The 17,588-nt window shown below is 40.0% G+C and overlaps 2 protein-coding genes across 2 annotated transcripts; one reads left to right on the top strand and one right to left on the bottom strand.

Annotated features, from left to right (window-relative positions):
- LOC148578884 (uncharacterized) lies at positions 1-876 on the bottom strand. Its single transcript, XM_088503250.1, has one exon. It carries the CDS (start codon positions 874-876, stop codon positions 1-3), a length of 876 nt encoding a protein of 291 aa, XP_088359376.1.
- Positions 877-15,104: 14,228 nt separating this feature from the next.
- On the top strand, positions 15,105-16,953 carry LOC148578883 (uncharacterized). Its single transcript, XM_088501629.1, has 2 exons — positions 15,105-15,903; positions 15,995-16,953. The coding sequence occupies exons 1-2, from the start codon at positions 15,105-15,107 to the stop codon at positions 16,951-16,953; spliced, it is 1,758 nt and encodes a 585-aa protein (XP_088357755.1).
- The last annotated feature ends 635 nt before the right edge of the window (positions 16,954-17,588 follow it).

The raw sequence follows: 17,588 nt of genomic DNA, 5'->3' as shown, positions 1-17,588 counted from the left end.
TCACTTGACTTGGTTACGATTGGGGTTTGGTAGAGTTCTCAGAGGCGGTGTAGGTAATAGAGGTGGTAAAGGTTGTCTGGGTGGGGTTCTGTTGGAGTTTTGTGGTTGGAGTGGCGGACAAGAGATTGATGGACCATGTGATGGTTTAGTGTTGGTGGCAAATTTATCCTCGTAGAGGCGAGCTAAACTGATAGCTCTCATTAATGAAGGAGGGCACTGTGCTTTAACTTCTCGTCGCACATCAAGTTTCATCCCATTGATGAAGCAGTCCCGTAGGGCATCCGGGGGCTCGACGTTGGTGCGATTTGCCAGAGCCACAAATTCATAATAGTATTCAGTAACCGAGCCACTCTGTTGTAGCTTAAACAAAATCTCGCGAGGAGATTCGAACATAGAAGGCCCAAACTCAATTTCAATCGCTCGTTTCAGCTGATTCCAAGAGCGAAATGGCGTGGTACGTTGTGACATTTGAAACCAAGGTATCACCATCCCTGACATGTGAATCGTGGCAATCCCGATTTGTTCCTCCTTTGGCACACGATAAAATTCAAAGTACTGATCAACAAAGAATATCCATCCCAATGCGTCTGTGCCATCGAACTTGGGAAGATCAAAGTTCACCCTACGATGCGGTTGCGCATTCCGAGTATGTTCATAACTCGAGCTCGACCCATGAGGCGGATGCTGATGCATAGAGGATTCCTGGTTAATGAGTTGTGCGATGGAGGCCTGGATAGCATCGAACTTGGAGTCAGACAACTCAGTAACGCGGGCTCGCTTCGCACGGTTTTCATCTATCACATCCTCTAACATCTGAAATAATTTTTTTATGTCAGCCTCCATGCCCTTCATATGTGTGTTATCCGCGACTGCCATGGTCAAAGCACCAAATAGTAGGGTATGATGCAACTGACTTTTATAATGACTTAAAAAAAAGAAATGAAAGTACTGTAATGGAAAAGGGTTATGCAGCTCTTCAATGAAACAGGACATAAAGGAATTATTAAAAGGTAGTCATTGTAAAAGTAAGCAAAAGATAATAAAGCGGTATAATAATCGAGGAGAATCGCAGGATAGCTTCCAAGATTCAGCAATGTCCTGGGAAAGGGAGAAAGAAAAATCAGAATGATTTTAGAGAAGGTACAGAGAGGTTCAGAGAGAATCGGAGAAAGTAAGAGAGAGATGACCAATTACCACAAGTTTGTTACGCAACAAACTCCTCCAGCCTCCTATTAAAAGTTCTTTCCCTCTTTCCTTTTCTCACTTCCTGAATTAGTGGATTTTGCGCCATCTGTCCACTTTGCATAACTAACTCCTTTTCTTCATTGAGTGCCAGCTGCTCCTCATTATTGGAGACTAATTCATCATTAATTCCCCTAATTGTCGTAGCTTTATTTTTCTCCCTTACAGCGGACACAATATGAGAACGTGGAACTTAAAGGACCAGGCAAGATAAGACATAGAGGTGTCACTATCACAATAAAGATTCTTTAGAGTCAAGACAAGGTCATGACCTGAGAAAAATGAGGAACCAGGTCGTGGTCAGATTGTTCAGGAGCAAGTCCATTCTTGCAACCTATAAATAAGATAAAATAAAAAAGACTCAGGAACTTCAATCAACAACCCTAAATCATCACACAAATTCATAACAATTCTCAGTCTCATCAGTAACATAACAGAAGAGCATGGAGTGCAAGTGCATATGAGTGTTAGAAGTTAACTTCTAATTTATTTCCTTTTGTTTTATATTTAATCCATTTTCTTTCGTGTCTTTATATTTTGTGTTGTTATTTTATTCTCCTTGAAACTCAAGTTTTACACTATCATTTATTCAAAACTTTTTTTTTACTTATTCATTTACTTGCGGTCCTTTATTCATCATAAATTTACCACTAGTATTTTGACATAATTTACTTCAACATTTTTATTAAGTAATTCTTGGGTTAAGTTCACTCTTTTTTAGAAGAGTCGTATCTGCTCTCCAAACTAAAATTTTGATACAAGTTTGAATCGACAATCGGTTAAAATCACCAAAAATCGGCTGAAAGAAGGGTATATTATCATTATGATCCGTTACCTAAGACTGGCCCACCACAACAAACTCAGAATCAGATCCCACTAAATGAGATAACTTCCCACATAAATCTCTCCAACTAAACCACTAAACACCGCAACATCATCAAAAGACTCAGTCAAGATAACACGAATAACCGCTCCATTGAAAGCTCAATATATACCGATGACCAACAAAGTCACAGGTACACATTTTGTGCTATTCTAGTTCTGAATACACTCAAACCCTTACTTACTTGAGCGTTGGAGTCCCTTTCCAGGTCTCCAACGCCGCCGCCCTCACAAAGAGACGACGTTCCTCACCTTCACACTCCAATGAAAGCTATTTCATGTATTGGCAGAACGAGCTATACCTCGGAGATATCTTCCACACAGGAACATTTGGCACCCACCGTGGGCCCAATTTTCTAACCCCACTACTTTTTTCATTTTCTGTGCTTTCCTCTCTTCTTTTCCTTGCAGGTCACAGCACATGGCGGACGCTCACAGCCATGCTCCTTCAAATCCTAATTCGGCCGAGCTGTTGGCCATCAATGAAGCACTCACGGTAGAGAATCTTAAAATGGCCGAACTCTTACGTCAAAAACAGACCAGTCAAAGTAAAAGAGGGGAGCAAAAGAACGCTAAAAACAAAGATGACAATGATGAACACACATTGGAGGCGAAGCACACTATACCTAATCCCTCGAAAACAACCACCAAAATAACCAACCCCTTCACGAAGGAAATCATGAGCTTTGAGATACCCAAAAACTTCATCCTACCAACAACTCTAAAACCCTATGTAGGAATAGGTGACCCAAACATCCATGTCACAAAATTCTATACAATGATGTTTATGAATAAAGAATACGACCCAATCTTATGCCGAACTTTTCCCAACTTCCTAGATGGAGTTGCCTTGATTTGGTTCTCCAACCTCCCAGAAGGCTCCATCTCGAACTTCGATGAATTGGCCGACCAATTTGTCAACCACTTCACCGCATCCAAAATATACGTGCACAATTCCAACTACCTGAGCACTATAAATCAAGGGCCGCATGAAAACCTGAAGGACTACATGACCAGATTCGCTGAAGCGACCAATGAAATACCCAACCTAAACCCAGAAGTCCACCTTCACGCCCTGAAAAGTGGCCTCTGTCCCGGAAAATTCTAGGAGACCGTAGTCGTAACAAAACCAAAAACCCTGGCCAAATTCTGAGAAAAGGTAACAACTCAAATTGAGATTGAAGAATTCCGAACACTTCAAAGAGCGGAGAAGCCCGCCTTGAACAAAGAAGACGAGAGGCAGAACAAACACCCGAATAGCAGGACAGACCAGAGATCATTCAAACTTACTCCTAAGTTCGACAGCTATACTCCCCTCAATGCCAAGAGAGAAAACATCATCAGAGACATCCTACACTTGAAACTTATCAAACCCCCGAACAAAGCGGGCACATACCAGGACCAGTGATATGTAGACAAGTACAAAATTGCAACTTTCATCAGAAATATGGACATACAACAGATGACTGCGCTATAGCAAAAGACCTTCTTGAAAAACTAGCCCGACAAGGCCTACTAGACAAATACATCGATACCCGGGAAAGAAAGCGGAATACAGACGACCTCAGCCAACACTCAAAAACAACCGACAATCCCCGAGATAAGGGGGAAAATGTAGATGAAGATGCTAATCCACCCCGTAGAATAATAAATTGTATTTCTGGTGGTTTTGGAGGAGGATGATGCACGAGCTCGGCTAGAAAGAGATCCTACCGAGCTATGATGTCAGTGACGGGATCAACCTCGTCTCAACCCGTCAGCCCACACAAACTAGAGATCTCATTTCTTCCCAAGGACTAATGGAACCAGAAAGTAGCACAGGTTGGAGAGCCATTGGTCAAGAAAATCCAAATGGATCCAGGGAGTAGCACAGACGTACTATTCTACTCAACATTTCAGAAAATGAAGCTAAGTGACAAATCCCTCCAACCATCATCCGGGGAACTGGTAGGTTTCTCAGGTGAGCGGGTTCCTATCCGAGGTTATATCTGGTTACAACCCACACTTGGAAACTATCTTGACTGTAACACTATAGACATACAATATCTAGTTGTTGATTGTAGAAGTCCTTACAACATAATTCTAGGCAGACCTTCTTTGAATGCTTTCAATGCCATTATTTCCACTGTGCACTTGTGTGTTAAGTTCCTTTCGCAGGAAAATAAGGTCGTAACAATTCATGGAGACCAGAGAGAAGCCAGGCAGTGCTATAATGCCATCCTAAGGGCCAAATACTCAAGACAGTCTGAGCAACAGTATGTCCAAGCAGTATATAACTCGGAACAATTACTTCCGTTGGCCGACTTAGATCCTCAGACCAACCATCAAGAACGACCGATGCCTACAGATGACCTCACAAAGGTTCAAATAACAGCCGAGGAAAGCAAATATACATACCTCGGCAATGCACTGGAAAATGAAGTACGCTAACAACTGGCCGAGCTATTAAGGCAAAACGTCGATCTATTTTCATTGACTCCGGTAGACATGCCAGGAATAGATCCCAACATCATCTGTCACAAGTTGGCAGTCATTATGTCTATCCGACCTATAGCTCAGAAAAAAAAGACATCTCGGCACGGATAAAAGGGCAGCTTCCTTAGAGGAAACTCGGAAGCTCCTCAACGCTGGATTCATAAGAGAGCTCAGATACTCTACCTGGTTAGTCAACGTGGTAATGGTAAAAAAAAAACAACGGTAAGTGGAGGATGTGTGTGGACTACACAGACCTTAATAAGGTCTGTCCAAAGAACGGATACCCCCTCCCATGCAATGATAAACTAGTTGACAGCTCTTCCAGTTTCCAATGTTTAAACTTTATGGATGCCTATTCTGGTTATAACCAAATACTATTGTATTCAGCCGACCAGGATAAGACTGCTTTTATTATTGACAATGAAAATTTCTGTTATAAGGTTATGCCATTCGGACTCAAAAATGCAGGTGCAACATATCAAAGACTCATGGACAAGATCTTTTCAAACCAAATTGGCCGTAACATAGAGGTCTATGTTGATGACATGGTGGAAAAGACACTGCATGCAGCAAACCACATCAATGACTTAAAGGAAATATTCCAACACCTTCGAATATACAACATGAAACTAAATTCTGAGAAATGCGCTTTTCAAGTGCAAAGGGAAAAATTCCTCGGCTTCATACTCACGTGCCGAGGTATTGAAGCCAACCCTGACAAATGTCAGGCAATTCTAAACATGAGAAGCCCAAAGACGGTCAAAGAGGTCCAACAATTAACTGGTCGGCTAGCAGCATTAGCCAGGTTTTTACCATGTGTAGCTCACCGATCACGTCACTTCTTCAAGCCCTTGGGCAAACAAGAAAGATTCGAATGGACCAAGGAGTGCGAGGAAGCATTCACCGAGCTCAAGACAATACTATCAGAGCCACCCATACTTCAAACACCAGAGTTAGGTAAAACGTTATATCTATACTTATCTGTTACTAATCATGCTATTAGTTCTGTCTTGGTAACAGAAACAAGAAAACAACAACACTCAGTATACTTCGTCAGCAAATCCCTCCAACATCCCGAGGTTAGATATCCAAAACTAGAAAAGCTTGCTCTGACCTTAGTAACAACGGCCAGACGTTTGTGACATTACTTCCAGAGTCATACCATCATTGTCAGAACAGAACAACCCCTCCGAAAAATTTTGACGAAGCCAGAGCTTGCTGGAAGATTAATCAAATGGTCAATTGAACTATCTGAATACGACATCCAATACCAATCGTGAGGAGCCTTGAAGTCCCAAGCACTGGTAGACTTCGTTGCAGAGATCACGGTAGACGAGCCTGGTCCGACCGCAAATACTTGGACGCTATACGTTGACGAAGCCTCAAACAACAAGGGCTCAGGAGCAGGGATATTACTTGAAGACGAGAAAGAGACAGCCCTAGAACAATCTATACAATTTACCTTCCATGCTAGCAACAATCAAGGAGAGTATGAAGCACTCATAGCAGGATTAAGGCTAGCCCACACAATAGGTGTAACACAACTAAGCGTCAAATATGACTCTTTACACGTGTTGCAGCAGGTAACAGGTAACTTTCAGGTAAAAGATCCACTGTTGAAAAAGTATAGTGCAATTGTTAATGATCTTGTCAATGGTTTTCAAAAATTTGAAATTTTTCATATACCTCGGGAACAAAATGATAGGGCAGATATCCTTTCAAAATTGGCAACAACCAGAAGTCAAACTAAAAAACCTATATTATCTCAACTAACACTTAATGAACCTAGTGTTATGCTAACAGAAATGTCAAGTATTTCACAGGAAGAAGACTGGCGAACGCGTTTTATACGTTATTTACAAACAGGTGACATACCTAATGGCATTCAAAATGAAAGGAAGTTCAAAAGAAGAGCAAGTTTCTACACACTGTTCGGTTCCGAGCTATACAAGCGAGGTTTCACAAGGCCTCTTCTTAAATGCCTAAACACGGCAGATGCTAAGTTAGCAATGGACGAAGTTCACGAAGGTGTCTCTGGAACCCACATAGGAGGACGAAGTTTAGCTTCCAAAATCTTCGAGCCGGTTACTATTGGCCGACGTTACAACAAGATTGCATATATAAGGTTCAACACTGTGACCATTGCCAACGTCATTTTCCAATCATCCACAACCCAGCCGAACAGTTGCATTCATCATAGGTAAGATGGCCCTTCAACAAATGGGAGGCTAGACATCCTCGGACCCTTTCCTCCAGCACCAGGGCAGGTTAAATTTTTAATTATTGCTATTGATTATTTTACAAAATGGATAGAGGCAATCCCATTAGCAAAAATAACTTTCAAAAAATGATATCTTTTGTATGGAAAAACATACTTTGCAGATATGATATTCCTCATTCCATTATAACCGACAATGGTAGACAATTCATAGACCAAAAGTTTACCACTTTCTTACAAAATTTCAAAATAGTTCAACAATTCTCATCTGTAGAACACCCACAAACTAATGGTTTAGCTGAGGCTGCCAATAAGATTATCCTGCAGGAACTCAGGAAAAAACTCGAAGACTCCAAAAGAGAATGGGCCGAGCTCATCCCAAAAGTCCTATGGGGTTATAATACAACAGAGCAATCATCAACAAAAAAAACTCCTTTCAGGCTGGTATACGGATGTGATGTCATGCTGCCTGTTGAAATCTCACTACAATCTCCCAGAACCGAGAATATCAATGATGCGACAACATCAAAAGCAGAAGAACCGAGCTTGACCTGGTCGAGGAAAATCAAAACAAGTCAACAGTATAAACCAACAATTCCAAAAGCTAACCATATCAAAACAGTCTTTTTGGCTATAAGCCAGAAATCCCAACATATGCATACATCAATACCAAAACGAATAGTAAACGAAGAAAAATATTTTTGGCTAAGTAAGCCATCAGAAAGCAAAGTGCGTCAATACAATCCTTGGCTACAAGCCATAAAATTCAAACATCATACATAAAGCAAACAATAGCAACATATAACTACTCAATTGTCCGAATTTTCACCCTCCCCTTTTCCATCATTATCTTCGTCTTCCACCAGCTCACCCTCGACAACAACCTTGCATGGATCCATTGCTGATAAATCTACCTCAGGAGCAAGAAGTCTAGCCTGCTCCACCGCCCTATCAAACCCGGCAGCGAACATTTCAAGACCATGATCCTCTTTAGCAACCTCGAGCTGTTTTTTCTCAGTACCAAGTACCACCAATCTTGCCTCTAAGGCAGCTTTATCCCCTTTAGGTTTCTTTTCAGCATTTTCAGCAGCAGTCAATTTCTCCTACAAAAAATCCAAATCAAGAGCAGATTGGAGCTTGTTACTCTTATCTAGGTTCTCCTGCATCAATTGGTCAATCGTGGCCTTGTCAAACCCATCCCGTGTGTGCTTCAGCTCCTGAGTTCAACCAATAGACATTAACCGAGCTCCTATCACCTAAAACAACAAACGACAACTCAGCCAGATCACCAAGTATCAAATATCAGAAAATACAAACACAAAACTTATACCTAAAGATACTGGCAAACACCAGTATCACCAGTATCTTGGACGAGCTTAACGTCCGCAGGGTTTTGGCAGTAAGCATCAGCCACCATAGACACAGGGAAATCCTCACTCCATAAAGAATTCAAATCTTCACCCCCCTTATAACCATGAAGAGCTTTCTGATTCCCAATGAACCTCCTCACTTGTTCCAAATCGACATCCCCCCCACCCCCCACACACCAAGCTTACCCTCAACCACGTTGAAAGTCTTTTCCTATTTCTCTTCCACCTTCTTTCGCTTAAAACTAACCTTCTTTGCAGGTTGGTCAACCTCAGCACCCTTCTCCGTCATAGTATGACTACTTGAGCCTTGTTTTTCAACGTTCTTTGTCCGAAAAAAGGCTCGCAAGCTACTAGAAGTTACCCTCGGTGCTTTCTCCACTACAAATACAAACAACAAAATATCAGACACTAAAGAAACAAACCAATACAAAATACACAAAACCGTTACCTATATATACCACCAACGCGTCTCTATCCGACTCCAACTCTAACAGTTCCACCACAGACAACAAGTCAGATGAGGATATATGGTTAACAAGGAATTCTACAACCATTTCGTTCCTATATTCCATCCTATCCATACCTAATATCTGCCTAGGTCTCGGAACCCAGAATAAAGGAAATTCCTCTAAGAAACACTCATCAACATACCATGGATAATCATTCTCAGCAACACCAACTTTTAGGAACATCGATTTGAAACCCTTATACGAAGACTTATACGAACTGAAAATCGCACGACCAGGGGCACTCGACAGATTCAACCAACGACCTCTCTTCACCCCTTTACACTGAAATAAGGCGAAAAATACCTCTAATGATGGCTCTATCTCTAAACAACCCATAAAAACCTCAAAGGCCCTAACAAACGCCCATGAATTGGGATGTAATTGCGAAGGGGCACACTTCAACTGCATCAACACCCCACACTCAAACTAAGAAAAAGGAAATCTCATACCCAATTCGACGAATACGCAACTATACATGAAGAAATGTTCAAACCCCTCGCCACGGTGATACACACGATCAACAGCATTACATTGCAAGAATTTAAGACTAATGTCACTACCACCTCCAACCCACAAAGCCGGCGAACCCAATTGAAAAATGCTACGATCATCATAAAAAACAGAATGCCATTTCTTCACTGAACCAGATACCCAGGAAAAGGAATCATTAGGGTCTCAAACAAAAACCTCTTCAACTACTTTATCTTTCTCGTCAACCGCTTGTTTTTTCCCTCGACCACTAACCCTTTTCCCCACCACAACACTTTTCCCCTTATCCATCCCTAAAATCAGTAAAAGAAAACAGAGAGGGAAGAAGAGGAAAAGAATAATTACTCACCGTTCCTGCTCATCTTCGAGAAATGCACAGAAGAAGTAAAACAGAACTGGGCAACCAAAGGTCGAGCAAAATCCACCCACTAGCCCACTAAGCATTCTCTCAGGGAGCAAGTTAAAACCTCAAACACCCACAGCGGTAGATCACAAGAGCACCTCCACAGATCAGACGGACCACGCTTGCAACCGTTACTCTTTCCAAGGCAACATTAACTACGAATGCCTTTCCCAACAGTTTCTCTTTCCTCCAAAACATTTTTTATTAAGTTACCACCAAAAACACCAATCTTGACCTATTTTTCAAAATTTCGCAACAAACAAGTCGACCTTGGGGCTCCCACAATATCTAATTCCTCCGACCTATACAAAAGCTCGACCTGTTATAGCTCGGGCTCTGCAAAACAGGTCAAATTTGGGGTTATGATCCGTTACCTAAGACTGGCCACCACAACAAATTCGGAATCAGATCCCACTAAATGAGATAACTTCCCTCATAAATCTCTCTAACTAAACCACTAAATACCGCAACATCATCAAAAGACTCAGTCAAGATAACACGAATAATCGCTCAACTGAAAGCTCAATATATACTGATGACCAACAAAGTCACAGGTACACATTTCGTTCTATTCTAATTCTGAATACACTCAAACCCTTACTTACTTGAGCCTTGGAGTCCCTTTACAGTTGCCCAACGTCGCCACCCTCACAAAGAGACGACGTTCCTCACCTTCACACTCCAAGAAAAACTAGTTCAAGTATCGACAGAACGAGCTATACCTCGGAGATATCTTCCACACAGGAACACATTATAATTAACATTAATTGTATCTTTAATCTTAGTTCTAATAACTAAATAAGTCAATCATGATTTTTAAAAAGTAAAGTTTCATTTTGTAATTTTTTCTTCTTTTCAAACGATCCAAATATAAGAATGCTCTCTCGTTTGAAAGCAATAAGCAAATTACGGCAACGTAGGGCAGTTACATTGTTACGTGTTTCTGGATCCAACGCGTTCCAATTGTTGATTGATTCAAAATAGGATTAAGAAAAGTCAAAACTAAAAGCTAAATTGAAGGTGGAGAGTGGGCCAGAAGGGATGCTGCTTTTTCCAGCACAAGGTGTGATAGGAAATACCAACACACGGGTGTGCATGTCAACAACACCACTCATCCTATTTCAGAATCTACGAAAGTGCTTTTAGTCTTCATGCCTTAATCATTGCATTTTAGAACCGGGGGTGTGTACGGTGGAAGTAATTACTTGACCTAACTAAAACTACACTTTATGCATGGCTACTAAAAAGAATAATATAAGATAAAAAAAAAAAACCTATACAAAAATTTAATTTAAACAAATCCAAAAAGAATTTTTTATTTAAGAAAATATGTTAGAGATATAATTTTTTATGTATCTCTTTTTTTTTTTTGGTTGCCACGGTATTCCCAACTCGACAGGTCAAGGACTAATCTGTCGCGGATCTGAGCTCCATTTAAGGGTCTGTCGCTGGCCAATGGGTTGCTGCATGCACAAGGCGGGATTCGAACCCCCGATATTTGTTTAAGCGGACGAGTGAGCTGACCATTCGACAAACCCAAGTTGATTATTTATGTATCTCTTTATTAAGCTTAAAATTAAAAAAAAAAAAAAAAGAAAATGATATCATGATACTCAAAAGGGTCCACATCCGAATCATTAGTCCAAGTCTAGATAAGGTATCCAAAGGCATAGGTTCACTTACCCGGCCCAGACCAGAATGAGCTCGGGTCCTATGATCTGGGTTCGACCTGACTTGGACAGTAAGTTTTAACTCTCCTCCCACTACTTCAGTTATTATTTTTAGAACAATAACTAATTCAACGTGAATTAATTTTTTATAAAGTAAGAGAAGAAATCACTTACTTTTATATAAGATCATCTCTATAGTTGATTAAGTTGTCATTTTTTTCTATAAATTTCAATATTTCATATATTTTTTAATTTATTTTACACTTATCTTATTTAAACTCTTGTTAACTTAAACATCTAAGTCTCTTGTAAGTATTTATATTTGTTGTCTTAGAACCGACATAAAGTCATTTCTGTCACCTTTATCACTATCTCCGATTTCATTTTCTAAAGTCTAATTATTACTCACAATCAACGATATATTTCAGAATAAAAAATATAATAAAATATAAAATACGTATTAAAAATATAAAATATGTAATAAAGTAACCTATGTATTTATACAAATACACAATAATTAATTTAGTAGTTTACTTTTTTATATAAGTTACATTTTTATATCTACCGGCGTACCATTCAATTGATTGCTTAAACAACTATGGTCTATTCATCTTGGGTAAAAACTTTAAAAACATAACCAAAATTGTTTCGAATTTTAAATTTATTCCTTAAGTACTAAGTAGTACGTTCTTTGCTGATTATATTTAGACTAAATAATTATATATTTTATGAAAAATATTACTTTAAAAGTTGCAAGGGTGCTAGTGCTAGTTTGAAAACTAATAAGGATTATATCGAATCCTCTTTTGTCCACCACAATAATACTGAAAACTTTTCATTGATTTAATAATTAATAAAATCTCAAATTTATTAGCACATACTTATTTTTTTAATAACTAAAGTTTACAGACAGTATTATTTAGTTAGTACGAAATGTTCCAAACCTGTTCATAAGCATGTTTAAACTTTTCGAATATTATTGATTGGACGCCTCACACACCTTTCTTTTTTTCTCCCCCTCTTTTGTCTTTCTTATTGTTGAGGTTTCAAGAATCCGAATCCTTCTCGTTACGCCCCCAGTTTCCCCTTCAAAAAGTTGGTTCCATGTGTCCTTCAAGGTTAATAAATAATTAAATAAATAAATAAGGCTTATTAAGTTAAAAATAAATAAAAACGGAGTAGATATCATATCATTATTCTATCCTTGCTGATATGATAAAGACCCAGAGTGTGGCAAACATAGAGAATCCTTTAATCTAAATAAGCAGTCATTATATATTGATATGTAATTATCTTTCGGTGAAAATTATAATCGAAATAATTAGTACTTTTATTCTTAATAATATGAGAAAATTCCCCTCCCCTCCCCTGCGAGATGCTAAAATGACACTCTCCTCTCCTCTATTTTATAAATGTACATTCTCCTCCCTTCTAACTTTTAAAAATCTCTTCTTTAATCCATTTTAAACTATTTGAGTTAATTAATGTTAACTTTATCCATTTTTTAAGAAAAAATAAATTATTTTTTAAAAAAAATACCCATTAACAAAAATTTTATTTTTTATTATTAAATTTTGCTTACCAAAATATTCTTTAATAAATTATTCTTTTATTGATTAAATTATATTTTTAAAAAAATTTAATAATTATATTTTTTTTTCAAAAATACCTTTTAATAATTTTTTAATTATTAAATTATAATTTTACCAAAATTTTTGTTAATAATTTTTTTATATTTTACTATTAATTTTTCGATATCTATATATATTATTTTAACATTAAATAAAAAATTTTAGTAAGATTATTTTTCAATATCAATATATATTAATTTTTATACATATTAACAGTAGTAAGATTTTTTTATTTAATATTAAAATAATATATATTGATATCAAAAAATTAATAGTAAAATATAAAATTAATTGTTAACAAAAATTTTGGTAAAATCATAATTTAATAATTAAAAAATTATTGAAGGGTAGGTCTCTTAGAAAAAAATAATTTAATTATTAATTTTTTTAAAAGTATTTTGGTAAAAATACAATTTAATCTATAAAAAAAACTTATTAAAAGGTATTTTGGTAAGTAAAATTTAATGATAAAAAATAAAATTTTTGCTAATGGGTATTTTTTTAAAAAATAATTTATTTTTTGTTAAAAAATGGATAAAGTTAATATTAGTTAACACAAAAAATTTAAAATAGATTAAAGAGGAGGTTTTTTAAAAGTTAGAAGGGACTAGGAAGGAAAATGTACATTTATAAAATAGAGGAGAGGGGAATGTCATTTTAGCATCTCGTAAATGAGGAGAGTGGAATTTTCTCTAATAATATTATAGAATTATAAGTTTTATAAAATAAATTATATCTAAATATTTAATTTTTATTATAAATTAAAAAATTAATACTAACTTTTTTTATAATAAATATTAAAGATTTTATCAAATGAGAAAAAAAAAAAAAGGATTTAAGATTTGGTTATGCTTCATCACCACTTGTATCGTGATTGTTTTATAGGTTAGCGTTTTCTTTGTTAATTAGAAGCACTTCTCGGATGCACTTTTTAATTAGGAAAAAAATTGAGCGCGTAAAATGTGATCTCTAATTTTTTATTATTTTTTATCTTATTTATAAAATTAATGATAAAAGATCATACTTTACTCTTTCAATTATTAAAAATAATTGAGAGGATCTCTTCTAAAAAATATAACATTTGAATAAATAGTTTGAAAAGAATGATATTTTGGTAATAAATTTTAAAAATGATGGTGTTCGGTAAGTCGGGTACCGGACGATTCGAGTCAGGGTCCTGAGGTCAATGCTTCGGATGATGGAAAGGCTCGTCTGGTCGTGGTTTCCAGGTTCCGGGTGGACGAGGTCCCGAGCACTTCAGATAAAAGGGGGGGGTGCCACCTGCAAAGACACTCCGACGCTCTTGTCAGAATATGTGCAGGCGGAGAGAGTGATGTGTGGAATGCGACGTACTGGCTCTCCCCCTTATATATATGTCAGTAGTGGGCCCCTTCAGTGGTCAGGCCCATATCCTTGAGGACGCTGTCCTTCGGCTGTGTGCAAGCCGTACGGGACGCGTGTCCAGGTCGGGTAGAGGGCGCCTTACTGGGCCGGCGAGAGCTCGGGTCGGGTCGACCCGCGTGGATTTGGGCCAGGCCGTAACAGTGCCCCCGACGCGTCAGTGATGGTCGTAAGGGCCATTAGTGGCGCGTGATGTTTTCGTTTGTGCGTTGTCGTCGGGTCGGCTGATCGTGGGGGAGACGCGCCTCTTGTGCGCGTGTCTCTTGGTCCGCTGTGGCATCTGTTTGCCGTTTCGTTCTCCGCGCTGGGCATTTAATGCTCATAATGATTTGAAAAACCCTGTGCGCAAAGACTATCTTGCCCCTTTTCCTTTCGCGCTTTTAGGGGTGGTTTTTAAACAGTTTTTCTCCCTATCTGCTTCTCACTTTCACTATTTCTAACTCTTTTCTCCCTAACATCCAAAGTTTCCTGCGTGAACTCCTTCCTGCTTCGACTTCCAGCCCAGATTTCTTTCATCGTTCCAGGTAATCTTCTGATTTCTCCCTTCTGGTGTCTGCGTTACGCTCTGTTATTGTGTGATTTTTTGTTTGCATCTACCGCATGGCTGGTTTTGTTTTTGTTAAGAGGTTTTTTCAGTGTTGGGATAGGTGGGTTAGGAGAGGGGTACCATTCCAGGAAAGGCTTTTTGGGTGGTTTGTGAGGTAGGTGTGGTTTTTAGCCGTATCTGGTCATGATTGGGTTGAAAAGGTGTAGTTTCTGAGTTTTTTCGGGCTCCCGACCTCTTAGACTAACGGAGTGGTACCCCGCTGTAGGTATGCCTCGCGTTGTCTCCCGGGCTTCCGGATCCGCTGCGGCTTATGACCCGTATGCTTGGGTGACTGACGATATAAGGAGTTCGCCCAACCAGATGGGCTTGGAGGAGTTGACGGAGTTTCGACAAGCCGGTTACCTGTGTGGGGGTACTGACGAGGAGGCCAACTATGAGTCCATTGTCCCGCTTCCTCGTGAGCGTATTTATGAGCTCAATTTTCATTCTCCTCGCGTCCCCGACTGGATCTGGTTTTACAAATCCATGTTCACACAAGTCGGTGTTCGGATCCCGTTTTTCGATTTTCAAATGGCGCTGCTGAATCGGATATCCGTCTGTCCGTCTCAACTTCATCCGAACAGCTGGGCTTCTATTCGCTGCTTCGAGATGGTCTGCGAGTATTTAGAGCTGCCGGCGTCGGTGGACGTCTTTCTTTTTTATTTCAACCTTACCAACCCCTCCAAACAGGGGAAGGCGAGAAAGGGGTTTCTTTCTTTCCGTGCTGCCCAGGGTAGGAAGATTTTTAGCCTTTTTGAGGATTCCTACCATGGTTTTAAGGATAAGTATTTTAAGGTTCGTCCCGTCAAGGGTCGCCATCCCTTCTGGTTGTCGTTAGAGGGGGAGCGCCTTATCCAGACTTACTGGAGCTTTGGCGTGGGATCGAATCCTTTTGTGAAAGTATCATACAAGAGGTTGTCGGCTGTAGATAAGAATATAGCGAACGTTCTTCTCGCTATCTTTGAAAAGAATCCTGTGAATCCCCATCTTCTTATGGGTGAGCGGGAGGCCGGCCGGAGCTATATTCGTGAGTTACCTTTTTTGTTTATCTATGTTTCTTTGTTGTTGTTATTCTTCTTTCCGGTTTGACGACTAACGTTCTTGTTCTTTATTCGCAGTGGAAATGTCTGCCACAGTGACCGGTCTCGAGAACCTGATGAAGACCTTTTTTGAGGCTAGTGATGATGAGAATGCCGAAGAAAAGGGGGCCGGCAGGTCGGAGGGTCCGTCGGGGGAAAAGGAGGGCCAGGCTTCCCCTGCCCAGGATGAGGAGACGTCGGGAAAGCAGGGCCTAGGGGGTCAAGTTTCCCCTGTCCGGGAGGAGGGACCTGCCGACGGGAAGGCGACCCTCTCCCCCCATCCAGATAGCGACGTGGAGCTTATCCACACTCCCAAAAAGCGAAAGATGTCTTCCAGCCCGGAGGGGGTCCTAACCGTAATGGAAAGGAATTTTGATGCCTCCAAGTTCATTGACTCCCAATTGATACCCGGGACGGAAGAGCATTTTCATGCAACCGAGCTGTCCGGGCAGGCGAGGTGGATGTATCGCACCTTGCTTCGTGGGGCCGTGATAGCTCGGAAGGCTGAGTTTGAGCTGTCTGGGATGGAGGCGCTCCGGAGGAAGCTTGAGTCTTCTGTTAAGGCGAATAATGACTTTAAGGCTCAAGTTGAGCTCCTCCAGGGTCAGCTGTCCGAGATGGGGGGAAAGCTTAATGCTGCCGAGGAGAAGTCGTCGCTTATTGCGGAGAGGCTGAAGGCGTCTGATGAGACCGTGGCTCGGCTTCTTGAGCGTGAGATGACATTAGAAAGTCAACTGAACGCCGCTCAAGGTCGAGTTGTCGCTTTGGAGGAGGAACGGGAGCAGGCCATCTCGGAGGCGAAGGCCGCTAAGGCAGAGGCCGTTGATCTTAAGAAGAAGCTTAAGGTGGCCAAGGAGCAAGGGAAGAACGCCATCTTGATGACCGAAGATGCCCTGAAGGCCCAGCTGAAGATTGCTGCTCCTGATTTCGAGATCTCGTCTATTGGTGTTTTCAAGACTATCCAGGATGGGAAGATTGTCGATATGCCGAGGAAGTGAAGTCTTGTAACTTAGGATATTTTGTAATGTATTTGTCGAACAACTTGTTGATGCTTTGTCATTTTGTTTGCTTTGAACAACTTTACGTGTTCGTTGCGCGTTTTGACGCTTCGTAAGTTATCATCGTTTGATTGCTATGATTTCTTGCTTATTTCATTATTTTGTCGCGTTGTCGTTTTCGTGTTACCGTTTGTTCTGGGCGGGCTTATGTCTTGTGCCCGTCTTGCCGTTTTCGTATTTGGTAGCAGTTCGGACCGGTTCGGTCGCGTAATCGTTGAATTGGTTGAGACCTATGAGCCGTCTGGCTCCCGGGGTGATCAGTCCCGGGGTGCCGTTTTAGATTTTGGTCACGAGGGACAGATATCAAGTAAGAGAGTTTTAAACAAAACATTTGAACAAGTAAAAATTACTCGACAGTAAGTATTTGACAAGGTAAGTAAACAAGTTGAAATAACATGTGGACGGGGCGAATACTAACTCTCTGGTTAGGCTATTTGGTCGTTGAGCCGGTGGGTCAGGAGTAGAACCTCTTTAGGTTGCTCGCGTTCCATGTTCTGGGTATTTCCTTGCCGTCAAGTTTTTCGAGTTTGTAAGCGCCCTTGCCGAGCACCTCCCTTATCCTGTAGGGGCCTTCC

The sequence above is a fragment of the Arachis ipaensis genome, chromosome B1 (genome assembly GCF_059453495.1).
Source record: "Arachis ipaensis isolate K30076 ecotype BB chromosome B1, ASM5945349v1, whole genome shotgun sequence".
NCBI classification, from domain to species: domain Eukaryota; kingdom Viridiplantae; phylum Streptophyta; class Magnoliopsida; order Fabales; family Fabaceae; genus Arachis; species Arachis ipaensis.
Note: the sequence above shows the minus strand (reverse complement) of the source record. Positions and strands in the feature narration are given on the sequence as shown.

Bases quoted from the DNA above. Each gene is read 5' to 3' on its own strand.
- LOC148578884 (XM_088503250.1), bottom strand. From the start codon at position 876: ATGGCAGTCGCGGATAACACACATATGAAGGGCATGGAGGCTGACATA.
- LOC148578883 (XM_088501629.1), top strand. From the start codon at position 15,105: ATGCCTCGCGTTGTCTCCCGGGCTTCCGGATCCGCTGCGGCTTATGAC. The intron at 15,904-15,994 runs GTGAGTTACCTT...CTTTATTCGCAG, and splicing joins GGCCGGCCGGAGCTATATTC to TGGAAATGTCTGCCACAGTG.